The 14,910-nt window shown below is 37.7% G+C and overlaps 1 protein-coding gene across 10 annotated transcripts in view; it reads right to left on the bottom strand.

Annotated features, from left to right (window-relative positions):
• The window catches only part of ERCC6L2 (ERCC excision repair 6 like 2), a 175,716-nt gene that overhangs the window by 90,333 nt on the left and 70,473 nt on the right, over positions 1 to 14,910 (bottom strand). For all 10 annotated transcript variants that reach the window (XR_012094714.1, XM_037998707.2, XM_037998708.2 and 7 more), the window contains exon 13: positions 4,209 to 4,308. Coding sequence is in view for 9 of the 10 variants with exons in the window: in XM_037998707.2 (XP_037854635.2) it covers positions 4,209 to 4,308 (100 nt within the window). In the remaining variant the exon portion in view is untranslated. The remainder of the gene's footprint in view (positions 1 to 4,208; positions 4,309 to 14,910) is intronic.

Here is a 14,910-nt window from a genome sequence, read left to right as displayed (position 1 = left end):
GCATTTTTTTCTTCAGTGAAATGCCTATTATTCTTTTTATTGGTTTGTAGGTCACACAGTTTGGCTGTGTCCCCACCCAAATCTCATCTTGAACTGCAGCTCCCATAATTCCCATGTGTTGTGGGAGGGACCCAGTGGGAGATAACTGAATCATGTGGGCAGCTTCCCCCCTACTGTTCTCGTGGTAGTAAGTCTCATGAGATCTGATGGTTTTATAAGGGGAAACCTCCTTCGTTTGATTCTCATTCTCTTTGCCTGCCTCCATGTAAGATGCGCCTTTCGCCTTCTGCCATGATTGTGAGGTCTCCCTAGCCATGCAGAACTGTGAGTCCATTAAACCTCTTCTTCTTTATAACCCAATCTCTGGTATGTCTTTATCAGCAGCATGAAAACAGACGAATACAGTGGCAGTTCTTTGTATTTTGCAGCTGCTGCTCTTTTATTACATGTATGGCAAACATTTGCTCCTAGACTGTCTTTGAATTTGGTTTGCAGTTCCTTTGTCATACAGAAGTTTCATACAAAAATATAGTCAAATTTACTTGGTATTTGCCTTAGAGGCTATACTAGTTTCCCAATTCTGCTGTAACAAAGTACTACAAATTGGATGTCTTAAAACAATAGAAATTTATTTTCTCATAGTTGTGGAGGCTAAATCTGAAATCAAGGTGTCCACGGGGCCATGCTCTGTCTCAAGATTCTAGGGAATGATCCTTCCTTGCCTCTTTCTAGCTTCTGGTAGCTTCTGGCAGTTGCTGGTAATCCATAGCATTCTTTGGCTTGTGGTGGCATCACTCCAATCTCTGCCTCCATTGTCACATGGTGTTCTTCCTCTGTGGCTGTCTGTATACAAATTTCCCCCTTCTTACAAGGTATCAGTCAATGGATGACAGCCCATTCTCATCCAGTGTGACCTCATCTTAACGTCATCTGTAAAGACCCTACTTACAAATAAGATCACATTCACAGGTACCAGGGCTTAGGACTTCAACCTATCTTTTGAGGGGAAAGGACGCAATTGACTCAAAACAGATGCTTGGTAAAAGATTTTCATATTTATGTTCATGAGAGATATTCATCTGTCATTTTCTCTTCTTGCAATGTCTTTGTCAAGTTTGGTATCAGGATTCTTCCGTCTTTGTGAAATAAGTTGGAAGTGTTCCCTCTTCCTGTTTTCAAAAACAATATTAAGTGTTTGATAGAATTTACCACTGAAGTCATCCGGGCTGGAATCTATCTTTGTGGGAGAGTTCTGAATTAACAATTTAGTTTCAACCAGTCTGGGCAACATAGTGAAACTGTCTCTACAAAAAATAAAAATAAAAAATTAGCTCGGTGCGGTGGCACACACCTATAGTGCCAGCTACTCGTGATGCTGAGGTGGGAAGATCATTTGAGCCTCTGACAGTTTTGGGAGCCAGAAATCTGCAATCGGTATCACTGAACTGAAATCAAGGTGTTGACAGGACCACACTCCTTCTGGAGGCTCTAGGAAAGAATCTATTTCTTGCCTCTTCCAGCTTGCGGTGGCTACCAGCATTCCTTAGCTTCTGGCACACCACTCCGATCAATGCCTCTGTGGTTACATTGCCTTCTCCTCTTCTGTGTCAAACTGTCCTCCAGCTCTTTCTTATAAGGACACTTGTGGTTCATCCAAGATAATCCCTGAATCTCAAGACCCATAATTTAATCACACATGCAAAGATTCCTTTTCCATATAAAGTGCCATTTACAGTTTCCAGGGATTAGAAATTGGTATTTTTGAGGGCCAGTATTCAGCCCACTACACTGCCTTTTCAAAGTGTTTACTTTCCTAAACTGTTGGGTAATTGTTTCTGGCTGGGATATTCATCTGCTTTTAAATACTTCACATGCTTATCTCCGTCTACTGCAGTGCTTATCTGAAAAATAGTGGAGGGGGCAAGTAATTAGGCTTCTCGGCAACAGGGGGAACTTCCTTCTGAATATTAGAAATATTTGGAGCTCTGTCTTGCTTCTTTGCTTCCAGTACTTCTACTTATTGTTCTCACTTGAGAGTAGACACCTCTGCTGGCTGTAATTTGGTCCAAACGGGATAAGATTATAAGGGCTAAACTGTCTTGTTACACCATCAGTGATACCCCAAGGCTTCCTTCTTTTTTAGTAGCTGCTGACTCTAAGCTTGGAATATCCAGAGGCTGCACCTACCTTTTCAGTAGTTTTCTTCTGACTAAGTTTAGGTTGGCTTCTTCCTTCAATCTGATCCCAACTTCCTTGTCTTTTAGGACTCCTTACAATTTTGGGGCCGCCAAGAAAACTCTTCTTGCTTTCTAACATTTTTACAGGTTTTTTTTTTTTTTTTTAAAGAACATAATTTTTTTTTTTTCCCTCCGCAAAAGATTGAAGGCCAACCTGGGAGGCTAGAAGGTGTGCTCCATTGGTTTAAATTCCAAACTATCTTTAAACCATATTTAGTGCCTTTTCCTTACATGATTGCCATTTTCTCTTTATTTGTGTCTTATAAAGTTCTTAAATTACCTCATCTTCTGAAGCCTCTTTTATTATATACTACTGTATAATGTATATTTTATAACAAGACATTTCATTTCATTAAATGAGTCAGATGAATAGGTAAAAAAGATATGTATACAGTAATGGACCGAAAAAAATTACTACATAATTGAGGAAAGACTCTTACTTGAGAGAAGTCTAAGACAGTACTCAAAAGAACAGCTCCTAAGATGAGTAACTTCCCACTTTTTCCCAAGGTTGTTTAAATAGGTTAGAAAAAAATAATTTTCAAGTAGTTGTGCTATACCAAAAAAAAAAAAAAAAAGGATGAACTGTTTATTACAGAGCTAAAAGCTTTAAGAAAAACAAAAACTGCTGTGTACGACTCTATTTTTAGAATGAAGAAAATAGCATAAATTTAACATTGGATCACTCTTAGGTTAACTACCAACACATGTGGCAGATGTTTGCTCTTAAATAGATGCCAACTGAACATATAGGAAGCAATTCAAATGCAATATTTACGATTACACTTGAACCTTATTCCAGATTGTATCAAGTATCCAGTTGTAAACTAAATAAATATTGTTTGTTTAGAGGCATAAATGAAGTAGTAATTGATATGCTAAGCATATTTAAGAGTTAATACAATTTTAGACAAATACTAAAAGTACCAGGAAAGTAGTTAGCACACTTAAGTTCTGTTCCTATAATTGCATTTACTGGCACATCTCTGGGGTCCTAGTTTCATCATGTACAGTATGTACCTCTAAGGCAGTGCTCCCTAATCTTCATGTGATGGCACCTATAGAGAATGGTAACATATGAATATCTACCTGGTGTAAAAAGAAGAGGTTAGTCAAGGCTGGAAGCTAGCTGATATGGTTTTGCTGTGTCCCCACCCTAATTTCATCTTGAATTACAGTTCCCATAATCCCCAGGTGCTGTGGGAGGGAGGGATCTGGTGGGTAAGTGAATCATGGGGCATGCTGCTGCTTCCATTACAATGAGCTCTCAAGAGATCTGAAAGTTTTATAAGTGGCTTTTCCCTCTTTGCTCAGAACTTCTCCTTCCTGCCATCATGTGAAGAAGGGCATGTCTGCTTCCCCTTCCACCATGATGGTAAGTTTCCTGAGGCCTCCCCTACCATGTGGAAGTGTGAGTCAATTAAACCTCTTTCCTTTATAAACTACCCAGTCTTGGGCAGTTCTTTATGGCAGCGTGAGAATGAACTAACACACAGGCTTAGGTACTCTTGCTGTCCAGAAAGCTGTGGGACCAACATCTCAGTGCACCTGTAGCCCATTTGTGGTAAACCATTATATCTTGGCCTGTAGTTTGGGGAGCTGTGACCTTGCTACTCAAACTGTGGGCTGCTGATTAGTTTTACTAGGACTCTTGGGAGCTAGTTAAATATTCCACATCATGAGCTCTACCTCAGACCTACTAAATCAGAATCAGTATTTTGACAAGATCCCTAGGTAATCTGCATGTATACTAAAGTTTAAGAGGCACTACTCTAGAAAACTTTCAGCTCAAAAATTCAATGAACCCAAGAATTAATCTGTTTCATAGAAGTGTATTCAAGGGTATTTTTTTATGACCTTATTAAATTCTACATGATAGAGTAAAATTTAAAACTTTCATATTACATAGGTTTTTCCTAATTTTTAAAAACATAAATGTTGACCTCTGAAACAGAAGGGAAACATATTTACCTGCTTGTATACCTGTCGTAAATACATGATTTCCTCCACAGTTCCCAAGGATATCAGCCTAAGCACTTTGACATCTCTACACTGTCCAATCCTGTATGCTCTGTAAAAAGATTAAAAATACAGACAAAAATCAAGTGAAACAACTTTGGGTTCAAGAGGTAGCTTGGGAACATAAAAATGGAAAATTATTAAAATTTTAATTAATTTAAAAATAAACATTTTATGTTTATGCTATGTTATTTAGTAATAATTCAAAAATTCAAATTCATATAAAAAGATGTTATTAAGGAGAAAAATATTATAGAAAACCTACGAATATCAACTTCATTTCTGTTATAAACATCACCTTCCACTGTTTAAAAACTTTTTCTAAATTTAGGTTTTTCTTTTATAGCAGCTTTAAGCTTACAGATTGTTCCCCAAAGCTTTCATTTATATAAAAATCCCCAAAATGCCAACTAATCCATAGAGCCAGAAAGTATACTAGTGGTTGCTTGCGGATAAGGGGATGGGGAAGAATGGGAGGGGTGGGTCACAAAGGGGAAGAAGGAAAATTCTGGGGTGATGGGTACGTTCATTATGTTAATTGTGGTGATGGTTTCACAGGTTCATAAGTCAAAACTTATCAATTGTATACTTTAAGTATATACAGTTTATTGCATGTCAATTATACTTTATTAAAACTATTAAAAAGTAAAAAAAACCCCACAACTTAGCAAAAAGTAGTTAATCAACTGGAAAGTCTATGGAAGTGCTGGTTTGCAGTCCTCATCCGTAGAGATTTCAGTTCAGTAGATCTGACTGAATCACTCAGTTGACCGGCATCCAAGGTGTTTCCATACAGCCCATAGATGGTTTTAATTAGTGCTAATTAAAATTCTAAACTGATTCATCACAGTGGTTTAACTGTGGGTCTATTCCCCACAGCTTCTCTCATATGGAGGCTTTATACGATGCTCTGTATGAGCACCCAATGCCTGTTACAGTTGCTGAGGGGAACCGGAGCAAGGCCACACTGCCTATATGCTTGAAAACGTCACAATTCAGGGGAAATTTATCTTTGAACTTGTAAGGTTGGCCATATGTTATATTTGATGTTCTCTCTGCCTCCTTTACCCACCCCTCCTCACAAAGGACTTTATTACTAGAGGACATCTCTGGATCGTGCAAATCTTACATCTCCAGCAGGAAATGGTGGATCCTGCGACACAGCACCACCAGGGGTAAGGTACTGCATTCTCACTTCCATTCTGTAACCTGGAGGCAGAGGAGAGGGGCTCAACATCCCTTTCTCTCCTACAATGCGTTTGGGTTCTAAAGAAAATCAGAAATGGATCTAAGAAAATGTTCTTCGGATGTATGCTTAAGCCAGTTGTTTGGTGAATGGGAGAGATTCCATTAGGATGCATATCCTACAATCTTTACAGACAAAAATCTTAGACACGTGTTACTGTGCGCCTAAGCTTCATCATTTCTTGATCCATAAAGCAAGGATTTGTAAGTGATGAGTCTCTCACCATGTGGAGACAAGTGTTGAGGAACTGTTATACAATAGGTAGGTCATTAGCTTTATTTCTGTTCTTAGTTCCTGCTGTCAGAGTCAGTGGAAGGAGAGGGAGAGGAAAAGGAATACTAGTTATTCAGTTTTATTGTGAACTAACTTTCAGTGAATACTGAAGCACAGTACACTGTGCTTTGAAGAATACTGGGATAATTAATATGTCTCGATGACCTAATGAAAAAGTACAAAATACAACAAATGTCATAAGACCAAAAAAAGGGGCAGAGGGAGATTTTTCTGTGGTTTTCACTTTGACCAATTTCCTTGACAGCTGTCTGTGGAGAGAGGTTGATAAAAAGTGTTAGCTTTGCAGTAAGACCGTATGGATTCAGATCCTGACCCTGCTACTTACTGGTTGTGACCCTGAGCAAGTTACCTAAAGTGCACTGTGCCTTAGCTTTCTCATAAGTAAAATGGGTATAACAATGCCCATCCCAAAGGATATTCTGAGTATTAAATGAGATAATCCATGGAAAGCACCAAGAATGACAGTTCCTACCTTACCATAAACACTCAGTAAGTGTAGCCATTATTCCTTTGTCTTTATTTTTCCAAATGTATTTGAATAAAATTGCACATAAAGTATTATTATAAATAAACATTGCTATTGGTTAGACGGCCTTTCTGCTTCTTAAGCGTTTCTATGTATTTGCCTTTTTCCCTCAGATTAGACTTTTCAAGTGTCCCTATTTTACTCTTTTCAATTAGTTAATATTTATATTATGTTCGTTTTTATCTTAATAATGTAATAACACGTATAATTCTATTGTCTTTGTTCCTTTTCTAGCTTTCTAAATTATTCTTTTACTTTCCGTCTTTTTTAATAAATGAATTTAAAAATTGAAATTAGCATCAGAATTTAAATATTGATCCACAGTAATTTCATTGTTATTTCTAAACAGCAAGTTTTTCCCTCTTGATTTCCTCTTATGGTGGCAAAATATACATAACAAAAATCATTTTAAGCAATTTTAAGTGTACAGTTAAGTGGCATTAGGTATATCCACACTGCAATGCAACTATAACACCTGTATAGCTACCGACACTTGCCAAACTGAACCTCTGTACTCATTCAACAGGAACTCCCCATTCCCCAGTCCCCCAGCTACTAGCAACTACCATTCTCTTTTCTGTCTCTGTGAATTTGATGACTCCAGGTACAACATGAAATCATACAATCTTTGTCCTTTTCTAGCAAAAACTAGCAAAAAAAAAATCCATTCTTTGTAGCTGATATTAGCGGAAAAACAATTCAATCATGACACCACTGAGGATGATGTTAGCTCTGGGTTTTTCATAAATGACCTTACGTTGAAGTAGTTTCCTTTTTTTTTTTTTTTTAATTGAGATGGAGTCACTCTGTCGCCCAGGCTGGAGTGCAGTGTTGCAATCTCAGCTCACTGCAACCTCCATTTTCCAGGCTTAAGTGATTCTCGTGCCTTGGCCACCCAAGCAAGCAGCTGGGACTACAGGAGCGCACCACCATGCCTGGCTAATTTTTATATTTTTTTGTAGAGATGGGGTTTCATCATGTTGGCCAGGCGGGCCTTGAACTCCTGACCTCAAGAGGCGCAAGCCACCGTGCCTGGCTTGTTTCCTTTTATTTTTAATGTGTTGTTTTTGTCATCTTTAAAAAGATGTTGAATTTTGTCAAATACTTTTCCGCATCAATGAAATGACTGTGTTTCTTTATTCCTTCATTCATTACTGTGGCGTATTACACTGATTTTTGAACGATGTTGAACTATTTCTGAATTCCAGGAATAAATCCTACTTTGTGTATCATCCTTTCAATATGCTGCTGAATTCAGTTTGCTAGCATTTTACGGAGTATTTTTGCATTAACATTCATAAGGATTATTGGTCTGTAGTTTTCTTTCTTGCAGTCTTTGATTTTGGTATTGGAGTAATGCTGGCTTTAGAGAATTAATTGGAATGTGTTTCTTCCTCTTCAGTTTTTTGGAAGTGTTTGAGAAGGACTGATGCAAATTCTTTTTTTTTTTTTTTTTTTTTTGAGACGGAGTCTCACTCTGTTGCCAGGCTGGAGTGCAATGGCTCAATCTTGGCTCACTGCAACCTCCGACTCCCTGGTTCAAGTTATTCTCCTGCCTCAGTCTCCCGAGTAGCTGGGATTACAGGCATGTGCCACCATGCCCAGCTGCTTTTTGTATTTTTAGTAGAGACGGGGTTTCACTGTGTTGGCTAGGATGGTCTCGATCTCCTGAACTCGTGATCTGCCCGCCTCAGCCTCCTCAAATGCTGGGATTACAGGCATGAGCCACCATGCTCGGCTGGATTGGTGCCGATTCTTTAAATGCTTGGTAGAATTCACCAGTAAAGTCTTAAGGTCCTGGGCTTTACTTTGTTCAGAGGTTTTTGATTACTGATTCAATTTCTTTAAATAGTTATAGTTATATTCAGGTTTTCTACATCTTCATGACATTCTTCCTAGATGTAAATTTCTAGCAATTCATCCATTTCATGTAGACTATTCAATTTGTTGGTATGCAAATGTTCACAGTACTCTCTTATACTCCTATTTCTGTAAAATCAGAAGCAATGTCCCCTCTTTTTTTTGATGTTAATTATTTGAGTCTTCTTTCTTTTCTCTTAGTCAATCTAGCTAAACATTTATCTATCATTTTCTTCATCTTTTCAAAGAACCAACTCTTGGTTTCACTGATTGCCTCTGTTGTTTTTCTATTCTTTGTTTTACTTATCTCTGTTCTAATATTTGTTGTTTCCTTCCTCTGGCTAGCTCTGCGGGGTTTTCCTTTTCCTAGTTCCTTAAGGTGAAAAGTTAATTGTTGATTTAGACCTTTCTTCTTTTCTAATGTAAGCATTTACAGCTATAAATTTCCCTCTTAGCATTACTTTTGCTGCGTCCTGTAAGTTTTGGTGTGTTTTCATTTACTTCAAGCTATTTTCTAACGTCCCTTGTGAATTATTCTTCAACCCTTTCGTTAAGCATGTGTTGTTTAACTTCCACATATTTGTGAATTTTTCAATTTTTCTTCTGCTGTTGATTTCTAGTTTCACTGTATTGTCATTGGAAAAAAATGAATGATTTCAATCTTTTAAAATGTATTTAAAAACTTGTTTTGGGGCCTAACACATGATGTATCCTGGAGTGTTCATTGTGTACTTGAGAAAAATATGCATTCTGCTGTTGTTGGAAGGAAAATTCTATATATCTCTGTTATAGTGTTGTTCAAATCCTCTCATTACTTACTGACTTCTGTCTGAATGTTTTACCCATTATGAAAGTCGGCTATTGAAGTCTCCCACTATTATTGCAGAGCTGTTTTTCCCTTCAATTCTGTCAATGTTTGCTTCATACACTTTGGGGCTCTACTGTTTGTTGAATTTATGTATATAATTGTTAAACCTCCTTGGTGAATCCACTTTTTACCATCAGATAATGCCTTTCTTCTCTTCTAACAGTTGTTGACTTGAAGTCTATTCTGTCTAATATTAACACAACCACCCCTGCCCTCTTTTGGTTACTATTTGTATGAAATATCTTTTTCCATGCTTTTATTTTCAACCTGTGTAATTCTTGGATCTAAAGTGAGTCTCTTATGGATAAGATATAGTTGGACACTGTTTTTTAAATCTGTTTCTGCCAGTCTACATCTTTTAATTAGGGAATTTGATCCATTTACATTTGAAATAATTAAGAATAGGGAAGAATTCACTTTTGCCACTTTATTTTCTGTATGTCCTATTAACTATTTTGCCCCTAAATTCCTCCATTATTGCCTTCCTTTGTGTTTAATTGATGTTTTTAGTGACATATTTTTAGTCCTTTCTCATTTCCTTTTACATATACTTTAGATGCTTTCGTTGTGGTTACTATAAGGATTATACATAATATCCTAAGTTATAACAACCTTAAATCAATTCATCTTACATTGATATCAATGTACTTATCGACAGAGATTTATAATTATTTTATGCATGTATCTTTTAAATCCTGTAGAAAATGAAAAAGCAGAATTATAAGCCAAAATTACGATACAGGTATTTATATTTGTCCATGTACTTACCTTAACCGGAGATCTTTATCTTTTTGTATGACTTTGAGTTACTGTCTAGTGTCCTTTCATTTCATCTTGAAGGTCTCCCTTTAGGATTTCTTTCTTTTTTTTTTTTTTTGAGACTGAGTCTCGCTCTGTCGCCCAGGCTGGAGGGGCATGCAGTGGCACAATCTCAGCTCACTGTAAGCTCCGCCTCCCAGGTTCAAGCAATTCTTTGCCTCAGCCTCCCAAGTAGCTGAGATTACAGGCACCTGCCACCATGCCTGCTAATTTTTGTATTTTTAGTGGAGACAGGGTTTCACCATCTTGACCAGGCTGGTCTTGGAACTATTGACCTCATGATCTACCCATCTCGGCCTCCCAAAGTGCTGGGATTACAGGCTTGAGCCACCGCACCAGGGCTAGGATTTCTTACAGGGCTGGTCTACTGAAAATGAACTCCCTCAAGTTTTCGTCTGTCTGCAAATATCTCAACCCTCATTTGTGAAGGGCAGTTTTGCCCAATATAAAATTCTTGGTAAACACTTCTTTGTTGCTCAGTTGACAGTTTTTTTGTTTTGTTTTCCCAATACATTAAATATATCATCCCACTGCCTTCTGGATTGCAAAGTTTCTGCTGACAAATCCACTGATAATCTTAACGGAAATTCCTTGTACATGACATGTTGCTTTTCTCTTGCTGCTTTCAAGATGCTGTCTTTGTGGACAGTTTGATTATAATGTGCCACAGTGTGGATCTTATTGGGTTTATACTATCTAGATTCAGTTGATCTTCTTGTATTTGTATATCCATATTTTTCCCTCAAATTTGGAGAGCTTTTCATTATTTCTTAATCTACCCTTTTGTCCTTTCCCCTTTCTTCTGAGCCTCCATAACGTACATATTGGTCCATTTGATAGTGTCCCATATGTTCACTTACCCTTTTTGTTTTGCTTCTCAAATTAAATAATTTCAAATAACCTATCTTCAGGTTTGCAGATTCTTTCTCCCTATTTGGTCTGCTGTTGAACCCCTCTAGCGAATTTTTCAATTCCAAAATTGAATTTCATGTCCGGAATTTGTTTGGTTCTCTCTCTCATTTTTAAATTTCTATCTCTTTGTTGATATTCTCATCTTGCTGATATATCCTTTTCCTCACTAGTTTTTTCTCTGTTTTACTTTCACTCTTGAAGTATTTAAGACACTTGTTGTAAAGTCTTTGTCTAGTAGCTCCATTGCCTGTTTTGCTTCAGGGACAGTTAGTTTCTGGAGATTTATTTTGTTACTCTGAATAAGCCGTATTTTCTTCCTTTCCTTTCCCTTCCTTTCCTTTTTTTTATTATTATTTTTAAATGTCTTGTCGTCTTTTCATGAAAACTATCATTTGGAAAGACAACCAACTCCCCTAGTCTTTGCAAATTGGTATGGAAGACCTTCACTAATTAGCAGGGTGTGTCTTAAGCCTTGGGGGCAGCATAGGGTGAAGGCTAAAAGTCTTCTCAGGACATTTCTGGGTATACATCCTGCCTGGGTATGGTGCTATCTCGGCTCACTGCAGCCCCTACTTCCCAGGTTCAAACGATTCTCAGCCTCCTGAGTAGCAGGGACCACAGGCGCACACCACCACACCTGACTAATTTGAGTAGAGACGGGGTTTGACCATGTTGGCCAGGCTGGTCTTGATCTCCTGACCTTAAGTGATCCACCTGCCTTGGCCTCCCAAAATGTTGGGATTACAGGTATAAGCCACTGTGCCCGATGTCATTAAAGTTTTATCAAGAGATTGCAACGATTTAGTCACATCATCAGGCTTTGTTTCTAATTCTAGTTCTCTATTTCCACCACATCTGGAATTACTTCCTCTACTAAAGTCAAACTCCTCAAAGTCATCCATGAGGGTTGGAATCAACTTCTTCCAAACTCCTGTTTGATATTTTGACCTCTTCTCATGAATCACAAATATTCTTAAATGGTATCTAGAATAGTGAGTCCTTTCCAGAAGGTTTTCAATAGACTTTGACCAGATCCATCAGAGGAATCACTATATATGACCGCTATAGCCTTACAAATTGTATTTCTTAGTAAGAGTTGAAAGTCAAAAGCACAACTTGATTCATGGGCTGCAGAATGGATGTTGTGTTATTGTATAAACAACATTACTCTTCTTGTATATCTCCATCAGAACACTTGGGTGACTAGGGGCATTGTCAATAAGCAGTAATATTTGGAAAGAAATCATTCTTTTTCTGAGCAGTAGGTCTCAACAGTGGGATTAAAATATTCAGTAAACCATCCTGTAGAGATATACTGTTATCCAGGCTTTGTTGTTCCATTTATAAAGCCCAGGCAGAGTAGAGTTAGCATAACTTTAAAGCCCCTAAGATTTTCAGAATGATAAATGAGCACTGGCTTCAATTTAAAGTCACCAGCTGCATTAGTCTCTAACAAGAGAGTCAGCCTATCTTTTGAAGCCAGGTATTGACTTCTCCTCTTTAGTGACTACAGTCCTCAATGACATCTTCTTCAAATGTAAGATTGTTTTGTTCTCACTGAAAGTCTGTTTAACGTAGGTACCTTAATTTGCTGCAGTTTTTCTACATCAGCACTTGCTGCTTCACCTTGCACTTTTTTGTTACAGAGGTGGCTGCTTTCCTTAAACATCATGAACCAATCCCTGCAGCTTCAAACTTTTCTTCTGCTACTTCCTTTCGTCTCTCAGCCTTCAAAGAACTGAGGTGTTTTAGAGCCTTGCTCTGGATTAGGTTGTGGTTTAATGGAATGCTGTGGTTGGTTTGATCTTTGATCCAGACCACTATAACTTTCTTTGTATCAGCAATGAGGCTGTTTGGTGCTCTTGTCATTCATGTATTCACTGGAGTAGCACTTTTAATTTCCTTCAAGAACTTTTCCTTTGCATTCACAACTTGGCCAACTGTTAGGTACAAGAAGCCTAGCTTTTGGTCCATCTTGGCTTTCAGCATGTCCTCCTCACTAAACTTAATCATTTTTAGCTTTCGAGGTAAAGTGACAGACAAGCAACTCTTCCTTTCACTTGACCACTTAAAGGCCGTTGCAGAGTTATTAATTGGCCTAATTTAAATACTGTGTCTCAGGGAAGAGGGAGGCCTAAGGGAGGGAATGAGACAGAGGAATGGCCAGTAAGCGGAGCAGTCAGAACACACACAACATCCACCAATTAAGTTCATCATCTTATGGGGGCATGGTTCATGGTACTCCAAAACAAATACAATGGCAACTTCAAAGATCAGTGATCACAGATCACCATCACAGATGTGATAATGAAAAACTTACATTCTCACAGAGACGCAAGTGAGCATATGCCATTGGAAAAATGGTGCTGGAAGACTTGCTTGACTCAGGATCTCTACAAACCTTCCATTTGTAAATAAGGCAATTATCTGCAAAGCCCAATAAAGTGAAGCGCAATAAAATGAGATGTGTCTGTATACAGTTATTAAATTATGGTAGATAACTTTTATTTAAGTAATTTACGTATCTATTTAGCCTAGTTGATTTATTATTATTTATTATTCTTTTTGAGACGGAGTCTCTGTTGCCCAGGCTGGAGTGCAGTGGCGCGATCTCGGGTCACAGCAAGCTCCGCCTCCCGGGTTCACGCCATTCTCCTTCCTCGGTCTCCCAAGTAGCTGGGACTACAGGCACCCGCCACCACGCCTGGCTAATTTTTTGTATTTTTAGTAGAGATGGGGTTTCACTGTGTTAGCCAGGATTGTTACCATCTCCCTGCTTTGAATTTTTAATCTTATTTTCAACTTTCTGTGTCTTTTATATTTACATACATGTTTCGTAACAAGCATAAACCTGAGTCTAATTTTTCCTTTCTGCCAGCCCCACTTTTTTCCTTCTTTCTAAAAAGAGTCTCAACATATTAATATTTATGTTTGGATTTACTTCTGACATTTCATTCGTCATGCTTTCTGAGTTTCCCCCATCTTCCCAACACAATGATGTATTTCCTATCAGGTACTAAAATAATTACATTTTCTTGGTAATCTTGTTTCTTGTGCAAGCTTTACACCTATTATCCAGTGTTTTTCAAAGTGGAGTTGAGAACTAATTGTATCATAATCACCTTGGGTGGTTTTTAAAATTAATTGTGCAAAACACACATCACAAGATTTACCATTTTAGCTATTTTTAAGAATACAGTTCAACGGTATTAAATTTGGTTTTCTAACCATCGCCACTATCCATTGCTACAACTTTTTTATTATCCTAAACTGAAATTCCATACCCATTACACAATACATCCCCATTCCTCCCTATCCTTATCCCCTAATAAGCACTATTCCACTTTCTATCTCTATGGATTTAACTATTCCAGGTATTTCGTAAAAGCAGAATCATACAGTATTTGTCCTTTCATAGCTGGCTTATTTCATGTAGCATAACGTCTTCAAGGTTTGTCTATGTTGCAGCAATGACCAGAATTTCATTTCTTTTTAAGGCTGAATAGTATTCCATTTTATGTGTATATCATATTTTGTTTATCCATTCATCCATCGATGGACACCTGAGTTGCTTCCACGTTTTGGCTATTGTGAATATAGGTGCTATGAACATGAGTGTACAAATATCTCTTCAAGTCTCTGCTTTCAATTCCTTTTGGTATATACCCAGAGTGGAAGTGTAATTGCTGGATCCTGTGGTAATTTTATGTTTAATTTTTTGAGGAACCACCATGCTGTTTTCCACAGCAGCTGTGCCACTTGACATTTCCATCCACAATGCACAAGGGTTCTAATTTCTCCATATCCTCAACTAGGACTTGCTGTTTTCCATTGTTGCTTTTGTTTTTACAATAGTCATCCCAATGTGTGTGAAGCTGTATCTCATTATAGTTCTGATATGCATTTCCCTAATGATTAGTGATGCAGAGCATCTTTTCATGTGCTTAATGGCCACTTCCATATCTTGTATACCTTTTTTGGAGAAATGTCCTATTCATTGTTAGACTGAGTTATGTTTTTTGTTGTTGTTGAGTTTTAGGAGTTCTTTTTATATTCTAGATATTAATACTTTATCAGATAGGTGATTTGCAAATATTTTCTCCCATTCGGTAGACTGCTTTCTTTCTCT

Source organism: Chlorocebus sabaeus, chromosome 12, assembly GCF_047675955.1.
Source record: "Chlorocebus sabaeus isolate Y175 chromosome 12, mChlSab1.0.hap1, whole genome shotgun sequence".
NCBI lineage: Eukaryota > Metazoa > Chordata > Mammalia > Primates > Cercopithecidae > Chlorocebus > Chlorocebus sabaeus.
The sequence above is the reverse complement of the archived record's forward strand: the minus strand, read 5'-3'. Positions and strand labels throughout refer to the sequence as shown.